General features: G+C 42.0%; 1 protein-coding gene across 2 annotated transcripts in view; it reads left to right on the top strand.

Moving 5' to 3' along the window:
- Positions 1–5,835: 5,835 nt before the first annotated feature.
- The window catches only part of KLHL12 (kelch like family member 12), a 35,098-nt gene continuing 20,764 nt past the window's right edge, over positions 5,836–20,169 (top strand). Inside the window, exons 1-4 of one of the 2 annotated variants that reach the window (XM_049634374.1) lie at positions 5,836–6,672; positions 9,415–9,648; positions 14,826–14,979; positions 16,060–16,277. In XM_049634374.1, the coding sequence (XP_049490331.1) occupies positions 6,370–6,672; positions 9,415–9,648; positions 14,826–14,979; positions 16,060–16,277 (909 nt within the window). In that variant the 5' untranslated portion in view covers positions 5,836–6,369. Of the gene's footprint in view, positions 6,673–7,120; positions 7,383–9,414; positions 9,649–14,825; positions 14,980–16,059; positions 16,278–20,169 lie in introns of those variants that run through there. The other variant, XM_049634375.1, reaches the window with a different exon arrangement.

Raw genomic sequence — 20,169 nt, 5'->3', positions numbered from 1 at the left:
TTTTGAGACAGAGACAGAGCGTGAGTGGGGGAGGGTCAGAGAGAGAGGGAGACAGAATCCAAAACAGGTTCCAGGCTCTGAGCTGTCAGCACAGAGCCCGACGGGGGGCTCGAACTCATGGACCATGAGATCATGACCTGAGCCGAAGTTGGACGCTTAACCAACTGAGCCACCAAGGCGCCTCTAGAGTTTGGTTCTTTTAAAACTGCCTTGCTTCAGGTTGTCTCATCAAGGGGTTATTCCATGCTTTTCTGTGCCTTTGTGAATTGCACGCAATCTGACATGTGCTGTATTCATTAGATAGCATAAGGTCCAGTAATCACCAACTGTAGGCAGTTAGACGGGAATCTTCTTGAGTTACAAAGTTGGGTTCACCTCAACAGTCAGGTTTGTACAACTGGGAGAACAAATGGTTCTTTTAAAAAATAATCCAACTAGGCCAACGCACAGGAAGTTTCTCAAGCTCAAGTGGTAATGAGGGAAATGTAAATTAAAACCCAAGTGATAAACCATCCAAGTCCCACTGGATTGGCACAAATTAAAGATCCTAATGTTAAGTGTTGGTATAGATGTGGAGCAGACCAGACGCTGCTGGTGAAACTGTTTTGGTAGGATGACTGTGGATGTGCATAGAGCATATATACATGCTACGACATTCAAACGTTTTATGAAACAACACTTTACAACATGAGATGCCTATCCTAGATCACTTGATTTTTTTTAAAAATGCTCCTTCTGACCCACTAAATGAATGGGTCACAACTCGCACTTTGAAAAATACTGCCCTTGAGAAACTTGGATGAAAAGATTGACTGCAGCTGTATCTGGTAGCAACAGACTGCAAGCAAGCCAAATGTCCAAAACTGTAGAGTGGAAAAATACATCGTGGTTTTCTCATGTAATGAACCACTATTTAGCAGTGACGGTTTCAGTGACAAGCCACAACATGGCTGACTCTGAAATAAGATTTGGGGGGGGGGGGGAGAAAAAGATGAGAGGAGGGAGGGAAGCAACTCACAGAATATATTTGGTATGATTGTGTTTATCTAAAGCTATTAATTTGTAACACTAAAGATAGTTTAGGGATATAGACACTAAAAACTTTAAAAAACAGGTTAATTCAGAAGAATGGTTATCTCGGGGTGCCTGGGTGGCTCAGTCAGTTAAGGGTCTTCTATATTGGCTCTTGATACTGGCTCAGGTCATGATCTCACGGTCATGAGATCAAGCCCCACATCAGACTCTGCACGGAGTGTGGAGTCTGCATGGGATTCTCTCTCTCCCTCTCTCTCCCTGCCCCTCCCCCGCTCACACTTTTTCTCCCTCTCTAAATAAATAACTTTAAAAAAAAGAAAAGGAAAACGGTTACCTCTGAAGGGCTAAGAACAGGATTAGAACAGAGGGGCACACAGAACATGTCTAAAGGAAAGCTTACATTCTTTTCTTTTCAATTAGGTGGTGGGTTCCTGGGTGTTGCTCACACCATGATTATTTTTCTTGCCTACGTTTAGGAAATCTATCTCTTTGGTACGCAACAATTGAAAATTTAAAAAGTTCTTAAAGAGCTGGATAGCACAAGTCACAGAGTGACCTGCAGGCCCAGACCTCCACAAACATGCTTCGTTTGGCCCACAGGTTGGGGAACGACCAACTGCAGCACAAGAGCAGCTAGGTCCTTTATAGAGGGCTCGTGCTCTCAGTGCACTGATGTCTCTCATTGGAGTCGCTGGCCCAGCTCCTGTGGGCATCTGAGTTTCCAACCACTAGTGTAGCACGGGAAGGTGACAGGCCACATCTGCTCCAACTGCATCCGTTTGGGGTTTTGTTTTGTTGTGTTTAATATGAAATTTATTGTCAAAAATTGGTTTCCATACAACACCCAGTGCTCATCCCAACAGGTGCCCTCCTCATGCCCATCACCCACTCTCCCCTCCCTCCCACCCCCCCATCAACCCTCAGAATGTTCTCAGTTTTTAAGAGTCTCTTATGGTTTGCCTCCCTCCCTCTCTAACTTTTTTTCCCCCTTCCCCTCCCCCACGGTCTTCCGTTAAGTTTCTCAGGATCCACATAAGAGTGAAAACATATGGTATCTGTCTTTCTCTGTATGACTTATTTCACTTAGCATCACACTCTCCAGTTCCATCCACGTTGCTACAAAAGGCCATATTTCATTCCTTCTCGTTGCCAAGTAGTATTCCACTGTATATATAAACCACAACTTCTTTATCCATTCATCAGCTAATGGACATTTAGGCTCTTTCCATAATTTGGCTATTGTTGAAAGTGCTGCAAAAACATTGGGGTACAAGTGCCCCTATGCATCAGCACTCCTCGATCCCTTGGGTAAATTCCTAGCCAACTGCCTCCGTTTTGTACGTGAGGACATACAGAGACCCAGAGCACGTGGTGAACCCTAGTGTGTTGATGTTTGCTCATTTGTCAGTAGTAGAACCCGGGAAAGAGGATCTGAGAACATTTACTAAGCATCTTTGTACTTTTCCTATGTTATTTTATATCTTTTTTTTTTTTTATCTTTAACCCTGTGAAGTAGGTAGTATTATCCCATTCCACAGATGAAAAACTTAAGGTCCCAAAAGACCAAGACTTTTTTCCAAGATGATGGGCGGGATTGGAGTCAGTATCTGAATGCAGATCATGCTGACTTAAAACCCCATGCTTTAGAACAAGATCATTTAAAAAAAAATTTTAATGTTTTTATTTATTTTTGAGACAGAGAAAGACAGAGCATGAGCAGGGGAGGGGCAGAGAGAGAAGGAGACACAGAATCCAAAGCAGGCTCCAGGCTCTGAGCTGTTAGCACAGAACCTGACGCAGGGCTTGAACTCACAGAGTGTGAGATCATGACCTGAGCTGAAGGTGGACGCTTAACCGACTGAGCCACCCAGGCACCCCTAAAGCCCAAGATCATTTTAAAAATCACTTATCCTGATTTCAGTATCTTTCCTTGCCTTTATCAGAACTGCTAACTAGTAGCAAGTGAATAATAATACCTTCTTTCTGTAGCTGAATACATATGGTTCATTCACTTCCTGAATACTTGTTCAGGACCTGCCGTATAGCAGGCACTAGAGGAGAACAAGTAAATGATGGCAAAACACTGTCAAACTGTGATTAAAGAAAGGCCAAGAATAAAAGCTAAGAATCGGGCTCTACCCCTTCCCTATAAATAAATTAAAAATTAGGAGTGAGGCTAACTTATCTCTATCTTTAGAACATCCATTTTCAATTTAAACATGGAACTTTGGGAGCAGTAGCCAACTCTTAAAATTTTTTTGTTTCTTTATTTCTGAGAGAGAGAGAGAGAGAGAGAGAGAGAGAATCCAAAGCAGGCTCCAGGCTCTGACCTGTCAGTACAGAGCCCGATGCGGGGCTCAAACTCACAAACTGTGAGATCATGACCTGAGCCGAAGTCAGGCACTTAACCGACTGAGCCACCCAGGTGCCCCGAGCAGTAGCCAACTCTTAAATTACTACAGATAAAATCTAAAGAAATCATTGAATGCTCTGTTAGTCTGGTCCTTACAGAAGCATTCACCAAGATGAAATTAAGTATGCAAAGATTTTATTAGGGGAAATGCTTATACGTAAAAGAAAACATAAACGGAGTCATAGAAGGTAGGGAGAACCATTAGGCTGTGATGCAGATCTGAGCCCCCTTGAAGAAAAGAGGGAGAGAAGGTTGAAAGAAGTGTCCTAGAACTGCCTTGCAATCTAAGAAAGGCTCAGCAAAGCCCTTTGTTTGGGAGAAGTCCTTGATCCAAAGTCCACTGACAAACAGTCCCTTTTACCCTAGAAAGGGTCTACCTTAGCACGTCTCCCATACCCAGTAATCAGCCCTTGGGAGACATGACCTGGGCCTGGGTGCAGATTCAGTGATGAAATCCAAACCAGCAGCGGGGCCCTGCTTTGATTACATTCAGTGAGTAATTTAAGAGGTACGTTTTCTGGTCTGCCATGCTCTAGTGGGGCAAAAATGCAATGTATTCTGCCTAGCTGGTTTTAGCGATTCACCCTATACTCTGTGTGCTTGATCTAGAGTTCCAAGGTCAATTCCTTGTTTTCTGTTACTGAAACCCTTTAATATAAATATCAAAACCATAAACGCAGGATGATGTATGAAACCAGACTGACTTACCTTACCCAGCCCCCGCCTTCCAGAATGGGCCTAAAAAAAGTCAGAATAAGTTTGGGCTGTAGGATATTGGGTCAGATATCCAAATGACTGGAAATATACTGTGTAGGAAGGAGAGTATCCCCATGACTTAAAGACCTAAAACTCTCACATTATGAAAAAACTCAGTTTAGCAGAGAGGAATTAGGCAGTATCATTAAAGTGCCATTTTGCATCCAGAAGACATGGGATTATTTTTACTTTTTTTTTTTAAGACTTTATTTTTAAGTAGTCTCTACACCCAATGTGGGACTCAAACTCAACAACCCCAAGATCAAGAGTTTCACACTCTGCTGACTGGGCCAGTCAGGCACCCCTATTTTTACTTTTTATTTAAATTGTACATATTTTGGGGGCGCCTGGGTAGCTCAGTTGGTTAAGCGTCCGACTTCGGCTCAGGTCACGATCTCACAGTTCGTGAGTTCAAGCCCCGCGTCGGGCTCTGTGCTGACAGCTCAGAGCCTGGAGCCTGTTTCAGATTCTGTGTCTCCCTCTCTGACCCTCCCCTGTTCATGCTCTGTCTCTCTCTGTCTCAAAAATAAATAAATGTGAAAAAAATTTTTTAAATAAATAAATAAATTGTACATATTTTTTTAACTTTATTATTTTTAATTTTTAAAACCAAATTTATTTAATTTTGAGAGAGAGAGAGAGACAGAGTGAGAGTGGGGGAGGTGCAGAGAGAGAGGGAGATACAGAATCAGAAGCAGGCTCCAGGCTCTGAGGTCAGTACAGAGCCCGATGCAGGGCTCGCTCGATTCCATGGGCTGTGAGATCATGACCTGAGCCAAATCAGATGCCCAACCAAGTGAGCTACCCAGGCACCCCAAGCTTATTTATTTATTTTGAGACAGAGACAGAGACAGAGAATCCCGGGCAGGCTCTGCACGGTCAGCGCGTAGCCTGATGCGGGGCTTGAACCCACGAACCCTGAGATCATGACCTGAGCCAAAGTTAGACACTCAACTGACTGAGCCCACACGTGCTCCAAATTGTACATATTTTTAATCCCCCATGATGACAAGTTCAAAAGCCACAAAAAGATATAGAGGGGAAATCTCTTTCCCACGCTGTCTCACAACCAACCAGTTCGTCTCTCCAAAGAAACCAACATTTTGTGTCTTCCCAGATGCGTTTTATACATATACAGGCAAATGTGAATATTAAAATTTCCCCAAACTTTTACACAATTAATATCAACCTATACCCACTGTTCACGGCTTCTTGGTATTGGATTGTATGGATAGACCACACTTTATTGAGCCACTTCCCTACTGATGGATATTAAGTTTGTTTTCGATCTAATTTACAAACAACCTGGCACACATATCACTTTGCATGTGCATGAGTACATCGGAAGGATAAATTTATGAAAATCCCTTAGTTAAAGTTATCTTCATTCATCATTTTGGTGCACTTTTCCCAAATGCCCCCAACAGAACTTGTACCAATCCTCTATCTAAAGGATACTTCTAGATCAAAGAGATATAATACGAAAGATGGAAATACTATGTAAAATCAGATCGCTGCTCTCTAGGCTATCGTTTTATCTGTAAAGACTCAAAGGCACCACGGAGGAAAACAGTACAGTTCTCCCTTCTCCACAATTTCAGTTACCAGTCGTCACCATTATCTGAAAGCAGATGATTGGGTGCACATATTGCCAGCTTGGTGGCAGCCTAACGCTATGTCGCAGTGTCTATGTCATTCACGTCACTTCATCTCATCACGTAGAAATTTTATTTTCACACGTCATCACAAGAAGGGTGGGTACCGTACAATATTTCTGGAGACTACATTCACACAACTTTCATTGTAATATATTGTTATAGACTGTTTTATTATTAGTTATTGTTGTTATTCTCTTACTATGCTTAATTTAGCAATTAAACTTCATACCTACTATAGGAAAAAACACAGTATATATATAGCGTTCAGTATTATCCGTGGTTTCAGGCATCCACCAGGGGCCTTGGAACATATTCCCCAAGGATAAGAGGGAACTACTGTATAATGAAACATAATTACTTTGGACATTCACAGAAGTTGAATTAAGGGACCTCACTGCCCTCTGAACCACTAAGGTAAGTGCCAAAATCAGCTAGAAGCAACATTCCTAAACTGAACACTCAGCACCCAGGAGCTGGTGAAAAGTCAGCAAAACAGCAACAGGGGAGATGAGGACTCCTGGGATTTCTAATACGACCCTTTGCAATTTCCCTCACAACGTCCAGCGTCTAGGGACAAGTTCCTTCCATTTGATTGTCCTGAAGTGCACGAAGCGGAGGAGAACCGCCTCGAGGGTGATGATAGGCCCCATTATGATGCAGAGAATGTTGAGGTGTGTGGAGCCCAGGGCTCAGAGGATTCTCCCCACAGCGATGGTCCGCTGGAAAAGGCCATTGTGGGCAATAGACGTGAAGAAATGTGAAGCCCCCGCGGGTTTTCTCGATGTAAGAGGGTTCCTGAATACCTGGCAGGTAAAACATACTCCCTGTAACCAGCTCCTCGGTTTAGAAACGTGGAATCCTGGGGGCGCCTGGGTGGCTCAGTCTGTTGAACGACCGGCTTCGGCTCGGGTCACGATCTTGCGGTACGTGGGTTCGAGCCCAAGTCGGGCTCTGTGCTGACAGCTCAGAGCCTGGAGTCTGCTTCCATTCTCTGTCTCCTTCTCTCTCTGCCCCTACCCCACTCATGCCTCATGCTCTGTCTCTCAAAGATAAGTAAAAACATTTTTTAAAATTGAGAAAAAAAAAAATGTGGAAACCTGTCAATATGCCCTTTCTGGGGAGACTCAGGGAGAGTCTGGCCTCAGCCAATCACGGGGCAAGAGGGCTATACACCCCCGCCCCTCGCTGCCCGACCCCACCCAGCCCCACCCTTTCTTTCCGCCTTCCTCTAAGCGGGCCGAAGACCGCGCCCAGCGTACCTGCGGGTCACGTGATGCCTCACGTGACGCAGACCCAGGGCAGGGAGGGGGCGGGCCTCGAGCTGCATTACGTCATCACGTCGCGCGGCCGCGGAGACTAGAGCCGGGACTACCACCTTGACGGCTCCAGAGCCTCCGGGTCGGGGCGGCGGCGGCGGCGGCGCTTGGGCTCCTCCTGAGCCGCCTGCTGGCCCCGCGCCCCACCCGATCCCCTCGAGCTGGGAACGGACTCGGCGCCGCTGGGTGGGCCCGCGAGCGGAGGTGAGTTGCACGGTGGTGGTGGCAGGCAGCCCTTCCTTTCCTAGCCCCCGATTCCAGCTTACGGCCCTGCCCCCAACCATCGTCTCCCTCCGGGTTGCAACGGAGAGACGAAGGGAGCGAAGGGAGGTCTGCGGGGCTGGGGCGCCCCCCTCGCAACTTCGCCCTGACCGCGCCCTTCCAGGACCTACCCTTGGAGCTGCCGCCACTGTTCCCGTGTTGTCAGCGGGGCGGGGGGGGACTGCCCTTCCTTCTCTTCTCCTACCTGAAATTTAGCCTTTCCAAAATTTGACACCTTTTCGCTCTCACCCCCTCCCCGAGTCTTCCAGGGTGCAGCTCCTCTATTCAGATGTTAACGGAAGTTCCCGAATAGGTAACCTCAAAAAGATGAGAGTGATGTGGCTGAGGTTTTGCCTGATGAGGCAGGAATCCCCAAGGAGGAAGAGTACAGTGCATTAGGGTTACTGTCAGTTTTGACACTGACACCGTAAAGCCCAGTCCTAGGCTGAGCCCTGTGGTTAACAGTAAGTGGGTATCTGTTCAGACTTTTCTTACATCTCCAGAGTTGGAAGTAAGTTGACTTAAGGAAACTCTTTTTGAAAAACTTTGTATGCTTTGATGAATCACCTCCTTTTCTGTAAAATGGATCTTGTAGGGTTTTTGGAGGGATTTTCTAGAGTACTTATAAAATAATATGCTAACTGTACATAGGAGCAGATGAGAATTTAGGATCTTGTTTGTGCCAGTCAAAAATTATGGTCGTGAGTTGTGGACTCTTGAAGATTGTAGCTTGATTTTTTTTTTCTTGGATCATTTCAGAAAGTTATAGATTCCAGTAAGACTGTCTTAATAACCCTGCCATTTCATTCCCCAGAAATTTTCCTTGAAGCAAAGAGTGTCACTAAAGCTTGTTAACAATCAAAAAAGTAAAAAGTACATTTTTTAATGTACTTAGTTTATTTGATGCATATGAGTGAACTTTGCAAGTGACTGCTTATGGCCGTAAAATTAGTAGTGGAGTTTTAATAGGTTTCTATCCTAATAATTAGGCTCTTGGTTTTAGTATAGAAGAATTACTACTGGACAGTTGCTAATAATGTAGCGTAGGAAGACCCTTCAATAGAAGAGCTTCAATAACTTAATCACATGAGAGGCACTTGGGTGGCTCAGTTGGTTAAGCTTCCAACTCCTGATTTGGGCTTAGGTCAGGATCTCAATGTTCCTGAGTTGGAGTCCTGCCCTGGCATTGGGCTCTGCTCTGACAACATGGAGCCTGCTTGGGATTCTCTCTTCTCTCTCACTGTCCCTTCCCCGCTGGCATGCTACACATTTTAAAATAAAAAATTTAATCACATGAAAATCCATAGATAAGCGTGCAGTGTTTCCATTATTCAGGGTAGGTATTGGTCCTCATTTGAAATGTCATTTTAAGAAGAAATCCCGATATATTTGGAAGTCATAAATAATTCTTTGCATACTTCTTTAGAAAGAGTTCGTTTTCACTGACTGGCCTTTATTGCTGTAAGGTGAATACACAATTTTTCTTTTCTTGCTTGTAATTTCTAAACATTCTGTACACCTGCCAGAATAGGAAAACTATATAAACAGGAAAAAAAATATATAAATATATGAAAAATATATAAAACAAGATCCTACCTTCTAAGTACTTATCTCCTTATTCTTTAAATAATAATGATATCGCACCTTTAAGAGATTTTATCTTCTCATTTTATCATGTGAGATAACAGCACTGTGAAGACATATGATATATGTGTGGTTTCTTTATATTTCGAGTACAGTTGAGTATTGATTATAGTGTTGAGTGGTAGGGGCTCTCGATACTGGAATTCAGAGGAAGAATCGTTGTTATTTGGGATTATTAGTGGCTAGATTGTGGTGGTAAGACCAGTAATAGGAATGCTCTCTACTTAATATCTGAGGAAGGCTCCTTAACTTGTGTTGATAATTGAACATTTTTAGTTGTCCTAGTCCTTCAAGTATGTTCTGGGTTTATTTTCTTTTTCTCTTGTTACAGAATCCAAGGACCCCTTTCGTTCTTTCTCCACATTGCTTGATGGGAGGCATTATGGCCCCCAAAGACATAATGACAAATACTCATGCTAAATCCATCCTCAATTCAATGAACTCCCTCCGGAAGAGCAATACCCTCTGTGATGTGACACTGAGAGTAGAGCAGAAAGACTTCCCTGCCCATCGGATTGTGTTGGCCGCCTGTAGCGATTACTTCTGTGCTATGTTCACTAGTGAGGTAAGTGGTAAGTTATCACCTTACAAATGAAAGTCACACATGTAACCTTTTAGTTGTCTCATTTCAGTGAATAAAATGATAGAAGTTTGATAGAATAGTGAATTTCTGTGGTGTGGTGGTTCAGCGCACAGACTCTGGTCAAGATCTGCCTTTTGACTGTGTCTTAGTTTCCCCATCTCCAAATTAGGAATCACAGCGATGTGCAATCACATACGGTTATTGTGACCGTTATTTGAGAAAATCACATGCGAAGTGCTTAGAACAGCATCTGGCATGTGGTAAAACACAAATGTCAGCTACTGGATTTTACTTATTGTTTATTTATTTATTTATTTTTAATGTCTGTTTTTGAGAGAGAGAGAGACAGAGCACGAGTGGGGGAGGGTAGAGGGCAAGAGGGAGACACAGAATCTGAAGCAGGCTCCAGGCTTTGAGCTGTCAGCACAGAGCCCAACGCGGGGCTTGAACCCGTGGACCACAAAATCATGACCTGAGCTGAAGTCAGACTTTTAACTGACTAAGCCACCCAGGTGCCCCGGATTTTACTTACTTTCTTATTTTTATTTTTATTTTTATTTTTTTTAATGTTTGTTTTTGGGGGAGAGAGAGAGACAGAGACAGAGTGTGAGCTGGGGAAGAGGCAGACAGAGGGAGACACAGAATCCAAAGCAGGCTCTAGGCTCTGAGCTGCCAGCACAGAGCCCAACGCGGGGCTCGAACTCACAAGCCGCGAGATCATGACCGAGCCGAGGTCGGACGCTTAACCGACTGAGCCACCCAGGCGCCCCAGATTTTACTTTTAAAATTTGGTTTCCTATTTTTCTCCTTCCAAAGTCTAATATTTTATTTATTCTACTTATTTTTTAAAGTTTATTTATTTATCTTGAGAGAGAGTGCATGCTTGCATGCGCATGGCGAGCAGGAGAAGGTCAGAGGGAGAAAGCAGGCTCTGTGCTGTCAGCATGGAGTTGGACGTGGGGCTTGATTTCATGAACTGCAAGATCATGACCTGAGCTGAAATCAAGAGTCAGGTGCTCAACGAACTGAGCCACCTAGGCGCCCCCAAAATCTAATATTTTAAAGTGAATACTAGGATGATAAGGGAGAGGGAAAGAAAGAGGAGTGTAGGATTCAGTCCTCATCCACCTAACAGCATATGAAGAAAATCAGTATTCATTCTACCAATGTAGAGTTTAGTGTAATTTCAAATGAGAGGAAGAGGACTTAACAAATAAGTCAATGGGGGCGCCTGGGTGGCTTGGTCGGTTAAGCGTCCGACTTCGGCTCAGGTCATGATCTCGTGGTCCGTGAGTTCGAGCCCCGCGTCGGGCTCTGTGCTGACAGCTCAGAGCCTGGAGCCTGTTTCAGATTCTGTGTCTCTCTCTCTCTGACCCTCCCCTGTTCATGCTCTGTCTCTCTCTGTCTCAAAAATAAATAAACGTTAAAAGAAAAAAATTTAATAAAAAAAAACAACTCAATGACTGCATGGGTATATGCAGTATAACTTGGGGAAAAAATGCTGACTATGGAGTGTAAGCAGTAAAAGAGAATAAGGAAAAGGTTGGCTTGACAAGAAAAAAGGTTGTGCTTACAGGTATTAAGAAAGACTGCTTGGGGCACTTGGGTGGCTCAGTTGGTTAAGCATCTGACTTTGGCTCAGGTCATGATCTCATGGCTCGTGAGTTTGAGCCCCACGTTGGGCTCTCTGCTGTCAGTGTGGAGTCCACTTCAGATCCTCTGTCCCCCAATCTCTCTGTCCCTCCCTGCTCATGCACGCTCTCTTCCCCTCTCTCTCAAAAATAAAAATAAACAAAGAAAGACTGCTTTAGTAATTGACAGAACTTTTAAAACATAGAATAAGGCTATTGAATATATTGTGAATTACTCTTAGCTGAACAGCAGAAAGCACCACAACTTTTTTTATTTTTCAAAATCTCAAGTCTGATTTTTAAATTTTAAATAAATTATCTTGAATTTTTTAACCTTGAGTGATGAGTACACCAATGTGTATTATATCACATACTTATACTTAAATACGCCTGAAATATCTCATTGTATCAACACTTTTTTAAAAATCTTTTTAACCACCAGTATTTTTTTTTTTAAGTTAATCTAATCATCTTAGTGAAGATGTTGCTGTTGGATGAGAATAAGAGAGGTGGTAACATAATAATAACAATAACTACCTTTTATGGGGCAGGTACTGTGTTGGGTGATTGCTGTATGTTATTCACCGTAGGGTTAGATGTTACCATCTCATTTTACAAATGAATAAACAAGGTCTTATATATTAAATGACTTGCCCAAGATCACATGGCTTATAAATGACAGAGATGGGGTTTAATCCTAAATTTTCTGACTCTAAACCCATACAATATATGCTGTATCCGAAAAGCTACAAACATGCTGTATTGCTCTATACAGATCTTACTTACTTGCTTTATACACATTTTAACTACTGTGCTTCCTTAGCCTCTGATATATGGGTTTTTATATTCTCCAGTTTCAAAGCCAAAATAGTTTATGGTTCTCTGAGCCAGTGCTCGGTCACATGGCTGGTAGGAAAAACATGGAAACCTGACAGATCATTCCAGCTACTTCAGGCTAATTTTAAAATGCTCTTGTGTAATATAACATCACAGATCCCTATCCCATATTGTCCTCCAGAAAGAATATCTGCCCAAGAGCATCAGAAGCAGTTGGCATTTAACTGGGTAAGGACGGTTCTGTCAGCAGCTGCTGAGCATGAAGGTACTAATGGATCAGGACTGCTGACTGCTAATTATATAGCGTGCATCCTGTTCTCTGTGAGCTGGAGGAAAATAGTCTGTCTTTGCTCTCTCTGCACATTCAGAGTGGTAAGGAGTTCTCTGAAAGAATTCTCTCTTTTTTCTCACCAGGGACCATTTTTCTTTAAAAACTGGTATTAGGCAAGAAAATGCCAGATGGTTGTGTCTTTATTTTTTAAGAGTAATTGACATAAAGGAGAGGGTTCAGAGACCTGGGTCCTAGGCTCAATTCTCTTAACAATGCTGTGTGAACTCTGGCAGCCATTTAACTTCACTGGGTTGATCTTTAAAATAAAGTAGTTGAACTAGATGATTTCATTTTTCTCTTCCCGCCCTGAAATGCTCTTCAAATGTGGTCCAATTAAAGTGTCATTTGAGTGAGGCAAGAGGACCTGAGTTTTATCTGTCTCTTGCTAGTTAAGAGACCTTGGTTAAGTCACATAACTTCTTTGAACCTTAGATCCTTTTTGTCATAAACGGCAATAATATCAGACCTCTAACTACTTTGCCAGGTTGCTGTGAGAATCAGGTGAAATAATAGTAAGTAAGAAGCACTCTGAAAAATTGTAAAGCAAATATTAGTGTGAAATGATACTATAAATTGCTCTGAGTTCATAGATAGTGAAATATTTTCATATTTAAGTTATTTGATGGGAAAATAGTTTATTGAATAAGAAGTTTTAGGAATAAATGTACTTATATATTTCTGCTGCTTGTATACATACTATGTGCAGAGTTAACAAATGTTTTTACAAAACAATGTTCTAGTGACATTTTTTGTGTGTGTTTATCTTTGAGAGAGAGAGAGAGAGAGAGAGAGAGAGAGAGAGAAAGAGTGGGGGAGGGGCAGAGAGAGGGACGCAGAGGATCCCAAGTGGGTTCTGTGCTGACAGCGGAGAGCCTGATGCGGGGCTCAAACTCGTGGACCGTGAGATCATGACCTGAGCCAAAGTTGGATGCTTAACCGACTGAGCCACCCAGGTGCCCTGCTTACGAGTGCTATTTTTAATGTTAGGGATTGATTTTGTTCTTGGCTTTGGTAGAGAATACTTTTTGATTATTCTTTTGGGCTGATGGCGGAATCAAAGATGATAAAGATGTGTAGTTCATAATGGAAATGCACCGGAATTTTGTGAGTAATTCGAATTTCCAACTAAGGTTAAGTTGTAGTAAGAGTTTCATAAGGTAATCGATTTTTAGATAGTTTACTGTCCTGTAAAATTAAAGATTTATACCCTTAGCCGAACAATTTTCTATGATTATCCAGGCCTCTTCAATACTCATAATTGCAATGATGCGTTCTGGGACTAAATATACCACTAAACAATTAGTGAAAATAGTCAAAATAGCCAATATAGCCAAAATAGTCAATCTGATCTTTAGAAAAAGTACCAATTCAATTATATCCAGTGTCACAGTAGAGTGCCCCTTAAGATGACCTGAATATTTGGTCATTACTAAATGTACTCGGGGGCGCCTGGGTGGCTTAATCAGTTAAGCATCTGTCTGACTTTGTTTCAGGTCATGGTCTCACGGTTCATGAGTTTGAGCCGTGCGTCAGGCTCTGTGCTGACAACCTGCTTCAGATTCCGTAGCTCCCTCTCTCTCTGCCCCTCCCCCGATTGTGCTCTCTCTTTCTCTCTCTCATAAATAAACAGTGGAGGAAAAAAAAAAGTACTCGAAGAATAGAACAATAATGAGTAGTCATGAGTCTGGAGCTGTAAGCCACAGAGTTCTCTACAAGTGTGAAATCTCATTGAAATTTTGTGTTTTATCTTAAAAGCTCATGGACACTAGTACTATGTTCACAGAACTTTTGGATTCAGTCCTGTAATAGATCTATGTTTGTTTTATTACAAAAGCAGTGTTTTAAATTATTCACTGGTGAAATTAATATTCCAGGGTGTCACCTCCCGGTGTGCTCTTGAGTAGCATGCAGCTGCCCCAAGTTGGACAAGCTACAAATACATGCCATATTTGCTTCATACAAATCAAACAAATTAGACCATAATTATTTATTTATTTTTTTGGGGGGGTTTTTTTTTTTAACGTTTTATTTATTTTTGAGACAGGGAGAGACACAGCATGAACGGGGGAGGGTCAGAGAGAGGGAGACACAGAATCTGAAATAGGCTCCAGGCTCTGAGCTGTTAGCACAGAGTCCGACGCGGGGCTCAAACTCACGGACCGCGAGATCATGACCTGAGCTGAAGTCGGCCGCTTAACCGATGTCCGCCGCTTAACCGACTGAGCCACCCAGGCGCCCCGACCATAATTTTTTAAAGACGGGCATTAATACTAACATCCCTTCAAGCTCTCGGATATGAGATTCTGCCTTTATCTCGTGGAATCATAACCACTGTTATTTCATACCCTTTGAATTTTCAGCTTTCAGAGAAGGGGAAACCTTATGTTGACATTCAAGGCTTAACTGCTTCTACCATGGAGATTCTGTTGGACTTCGTGTACACTGAAACCGTACATGTGACGGTGGAGAATGTACAAGAACTGCTTCCTGCAGCCTGTCTGCTTCAGCTGAAAGGTACAGATGATAAAGTTGCTATTGTTCATGCCACGGTAGCCTTGGAAATGTTTAGAATTAATCAGGTAAACTTAATCACGGAAATTATGGAGACAGACTGTGGATGCTCTTGTTTACCGCCTGCGGCACAGAAGATCAGGTTTCAATCACAACATCAAAGAACCTCTCCATATGTGGCCATTTGGCTCTTTAGAAGAGCATTTACGCCTTTTCTGTTTTTAAAAAAATGAAAGAGGGGATAACAGACATATTTTCTTACATGTATGTACATACTAGCTCTACAAGGAGACACAAGAAACTGATACTATTCATCGCCTATATGGAAGGGAACTAGATGGCCAGGTGGAAAGGGAGGCTGGGGGGTTATTCATGGTAAACTCTTTAGTACTTTTAATTTTGAGCCATGTAAATTATGTATTGGAAATTTAAATTGGCACACAAAAATGAAAGTATATAATGTTTTCACAGGATATGGGGTGGTCCCCCTTCCTATTTCCAGACTGTCTTTCTTAACCTGCATTGATGTTTCTGTTATTTTTAGTATTTCTAAATGCCTGGTTGAAAGTTTTCTGCTTTTAATACATGATTGAAAAACAGTATTGAAGCTTTTGCATTAGTGCACAAATTAGGTTTATACTCTGAACTTTGCAATTAGAGAAATAAGGGGTTGTCGTTAGTAGCTCTTATTTTTCCTTGGCAAGAGTCTTTCAGTCAAGTTTTCATAGGGAGTAGAAATTAGGTACATTATGTTAAATTATGATTGGTTTTATAAAAGCTTGGTTCCCAGGAGTATGTTTTGTTTAATTGTGCCAGTGTCCATAGAAGCAATTTGTCTTGCTATACTTATTTCTAAAGCTGAAACAGAGACACACAAGACCTTGCTTGAAGGTCGCACGACACACAAGACAGAAATTGGATTTGAATTCCTTAAGCATAAAATTTCTAATTTGATCCTTACCCGTGTTGAGCCAGGATTCGTCTGTTACCTTGTAGAGAAGATGTCTCGTTCCAAGAATGTAGACCAACCAGTTCACACCTGGTCAAGTACCCTGAAGTGTTCATTGTCTGTGTTTGTCCTAGGTGTGAAGCAAGCCTGCTGTGAGTTCTTAGAAAGTCAGTTGGACCCCTCTAATTGCCTGGGTATCAGGGATTTTGCTGAAACTCACAATTGTGTTGACCTGATGCAAGCAGCTGAGGTTTTTAGTCAGAAGCATTTTCCGGAAGTGGTACAGCATGAAGAATTCATTCTTCTAAGTCAAGGAGAAGTGGAAAAGCTAATCAAGTGCGATGAAATTCAGGTACAAATTTGGCTTGGTATTGGGGTTTCTTCAAGACTGGAACATTACAAAACTTGGGAAAGGGGGGGCACTCGGGTGACTCGGTTGAACGTCTGACTCTTGATCTCAGCTCAGGTCTTGATCTCAAGTCGTGAGTTAAAGCCCCGTGTTGGGCTCTGGGTTGGGTGTGGAACCTACTAAAAGAAAACAAACACAAACAAAACTAGGAAAAAGCAAGGTGGATTTACTGTGTTTCTGTAGCAGGGCATCTTAATCAAGTGTCAATATTGGCTCCAAAGGTTTCATTAAATACCCCTGAAATTTTATGCCAAATTTATGGGAGGGAGTTATGGGAAGGAGTTAGCCACCTTCCTCAATATACAATCCCAATGGTTAAGAGTCACTATCGAAGAGACAGTGGTGTGGAATAAGCAGAAATTTGAAGTAAAGAGATTTCTATAGAGCACTTCTGTATTACTCATTCACTCATTTTACAAACATTTACAGAGAATATCTACTCTACAGCAGTAGATATTCTGAATAAACTATCTGTGGCAGGTGCTATGGCTCCAAGAGTGAGTAAGATACAGTCCTTGTTTTCAGTAATTCACAACATAGTGGTAGAGACAGAGAAGGACAAAACTTAATAGAATATAGTGAGAATAATGAGGTTATTCAAAGTGAAGAAATTAGAAGAAAGAAGAATAAACCTTTTACATTTAAATTAGACCAAAAAGGAAGTGGATCAAAAAGAAGTGAAAAAAAGGTTGGAGACCGTAAACAGGAGGCAGATCATAAGTGCCTAATGGGGGGGGGGGGGTAATGAGGGAGTGGGGAGAAGGAACATATGAACTGCGTCTTGAAGGAGTTGTGTTTCACCCAGCAGAGGGGAAGCCACCTGGGCACAGGCAAGGGTTCAGTCACTTGGCCCAGCAAGAAGGATCTTAGGTAATCCTGATGCTAAGTCATAGTGCCAGTAGCCAGCAGAGTTTTTATTGCACAGAGGTCTGTAGTTAGGCTAACAATTAGAGTGACAATTGTTCCCCCTCGTCAGGAGAAATTCACTTCTCTAGGAAGGCTAAGAGTTCATTTGTTTTCCTCCCACTCTGCTCAGATAAATTTTGAATTAATGGATTCCCGGAAGTTAGTGGCACCTCAATTTAAACAAGAGATATATTGGGAAGGAATCAAAATCTGATTAATATTCTAAATGCTATAGAAGCTGGGGGTGCCTAGGTGGCTCAGTTGGTTAAGCATCGGACTTCGGCTTAGGTCATGATCTCACAGTTTGTGAGTTCGAGCCCTGTGGCAAGCTTGTGCTGACAGCTCAGAGCCTGGAGCCTGCTTCAGATTCTGTCTCTGCCTCTCTCTCTCTACCCCTCCCCTGCTCATACTCTGTGTGTGTGTGTGTGTCTCTCTCTCTAAACTAAATAAACATTGGGGCGCCTGGGTGGCTCAGTCGGTTAAGCGTCCGACTTCAACTCAGGTCACTATCTCGCAGTCCGTGAGTTCAAGCCTCGCGTCGGGCTCTGGGCTGACGGCTCAGAGCCTGGAGCCTGCTTCAGATTCTGTGTCTCCCTCTCTCTCTGACCCTCCCCCGTTCATGCTCTGTCTCTCTCTGTCTCAAAAATAAATAAATGTTTAAAAAATAAAAAAAAAAACTAAATAAACATTAAAATAAATAAATAAAAATTAAAAAAATAAATGATGTAGAAGAAATTTGCTAAAGAAATCCTATAATTTACTTTCATAAACCAAATGATAGCTCTCTGATTTATTTTGTTAAAACTAGAATTTTCATGTACTATAATAAGATCTTAAGAATATTTATCACATTTTAGCCAACTTTTTCTTTTTGCCTTCCCCTACTGACTTCTGAGGGAAAATTTATTAAGGTACATTGGTGACATTGTTTCCAAAATAAAGAGGAATCATTTTTCCAGTTTGACCTATTAGCCCAGAGAAGCTGGTGTTACAAGTGTTACTGAGACAAATATTTGCTAAAGTTTTGTTCTCACTCTTGCTGTGGTGGAACATTGTGTCCATCCACTGAAATGCCAGGTGTAGACAAATGGCACATTCTTCAGACTTGGGAAGTTGGTAATTTGCTAGAATATCTTGATTTTTCTTGATTTAACCATGCATTAGGAAATGCAGTAAATAGCGTGAACGATATAGACTTAAAGTTCACTGCACATAACAAAATTGCTAAAACTTACTCAGCATTTACTATTGGTTTCCTTTATTAAATATTTATTGGGCACTTTGTGCCCAGAACGGTTCCGGGTGCCAGCAATCCAATTGTGAACACAACAGATAAAAAATTACTATACTCTGGACTTTTCATTTTAATGGCACCATTCCTGGTATATTTTATCTTATGTAGTTGTCAAAACTGTCCCCATTTTTCGGAGAAAGAAACTGATGCTTCGAGGGTAAGCGTCATACTGGAGCTAATAAGTGGCAGAGCCAGGCCTCCTATCTGAGCAGTCTGGCTCCAGATTCTGTTCTTTTCCATGAAACTATGAGCTGGTTGCCTAGTTAGTTTCTAATTGACCAAATCAGCAAGCAGTTACAGAAGTCATATGTAGTCATAGAACTATGTATACTTTGGAATAAAACTAAATGGAATAGGGAGAGCAAAAAACTTTTTTATTCAGAAACTCAGATGAAAAGAGTTTGAGAACTCTTCCCTCAGTGTCTGTAAAGACTGTCTTTTTTTTCTGGAAAGACAGCAAGTGGCACATTGTTTCTCTTCTGTATTCCAGCCAGAAAGAGGAACCAGATGTCTGACTCCCCAGCTAATACTTCTTCTTAATTATATAAAACGATCCTACTTAACACAGAAGCAGTATGTTGTATGTAAAACAACATGGGCTTTAGAATCAGGGTGGGGTTTATTTTGGCTGTGTGGCACGTGTTAACCTAACCACTAATCTTCAGTTTCCTCTTCTGTAGGTAATAGTCCTACTTAGTGCATGAGGTCATTCTGATCATTAAATTAAGAATATCATTGCCTTGGGGCGCCTGGGTGGCTCAGTCGGTTACGTGTCCGACTTCCGCTCAGGTCATGATCTCATGGTCTGTGAGTTCGAGCCCCGCATCGGGCTCTGTGCTGACAGCTCAGAGCCTGGAGCCTGTTTCAGATTCTGTGTCTCCCTCTCTGACCTTTCCCCTGTGTCTCTCTCTGTCTCAAAAATAAATAAACGTTAAAAAAAAATTAAAAAAAAAAAAAAGAATATCAGTGCCTGATACATAAAATAGTTCTCTGAAAATTTATTATGGGGAAATTTTTCTCCATAGTGAAACATTAATGTGAAGGTTTTTTCCTCCCAGTTTAGCTGTTTCTCTGCAAGTCTAGTTTATTCTCTCTTCAGTAAGATCAAGGGTCGCTGCTCATGATTGAAAAACCCCATTATAAACTGATGTATCTAATTTAAACCTAGAATGTGTTAGAGCCTAGCATGGAGCTGTTTACAACTGTTAGCTTGTCATTCTTGTCTTTAAAAAGATTTTTTTTTTTTTTTAAATTGTGGGCACCCTTCTGTGTACTTCCCTGCCTCTAATCCATCAGCAGGCTGAATTAGTTTCACCTCCTATAAATTTGGTGCATAAATTTCAGTCACCACTGCTATGGCTTAAGTACCCATCACCATTTGCCTAATGTGCCAGCTGGTGTCCCAGCTCTTGGCCCTTCTAATCTGTTCTACCCATGCTAGTCAGGGTGATCTTTACAGAACATTGATATGATCATATCCCAAGCTTGCTTGAAACCTTTTCATGGGTTCCCATTGCTGTTAGAGTAAATTCCAGTCTTCTAACGCTCTCTCTGATCTGGCCCTTGTTTACCTCTCCAGTTTGATCTTTTACCATTCTTCCCCTGCCTCATTCCTTCTACTACACCAGCCTTGTA

Source organism: Panthera uncia, chromosome F1 (genome assembly GCF_023721935.1).
Source record: "Panthera uncia isolate 11264 chromosome F1, Puncia_PCG_1.0, whole genome shotgun sequence".
NCBI lineage: Eukaryota > Metazoa > Chordata > Mammalia > Carnivora > Felidae > Panthera > Panthera uncia.
This window is presented reverse-complemented; position numbering and strand designations above follow the sequence as displayed.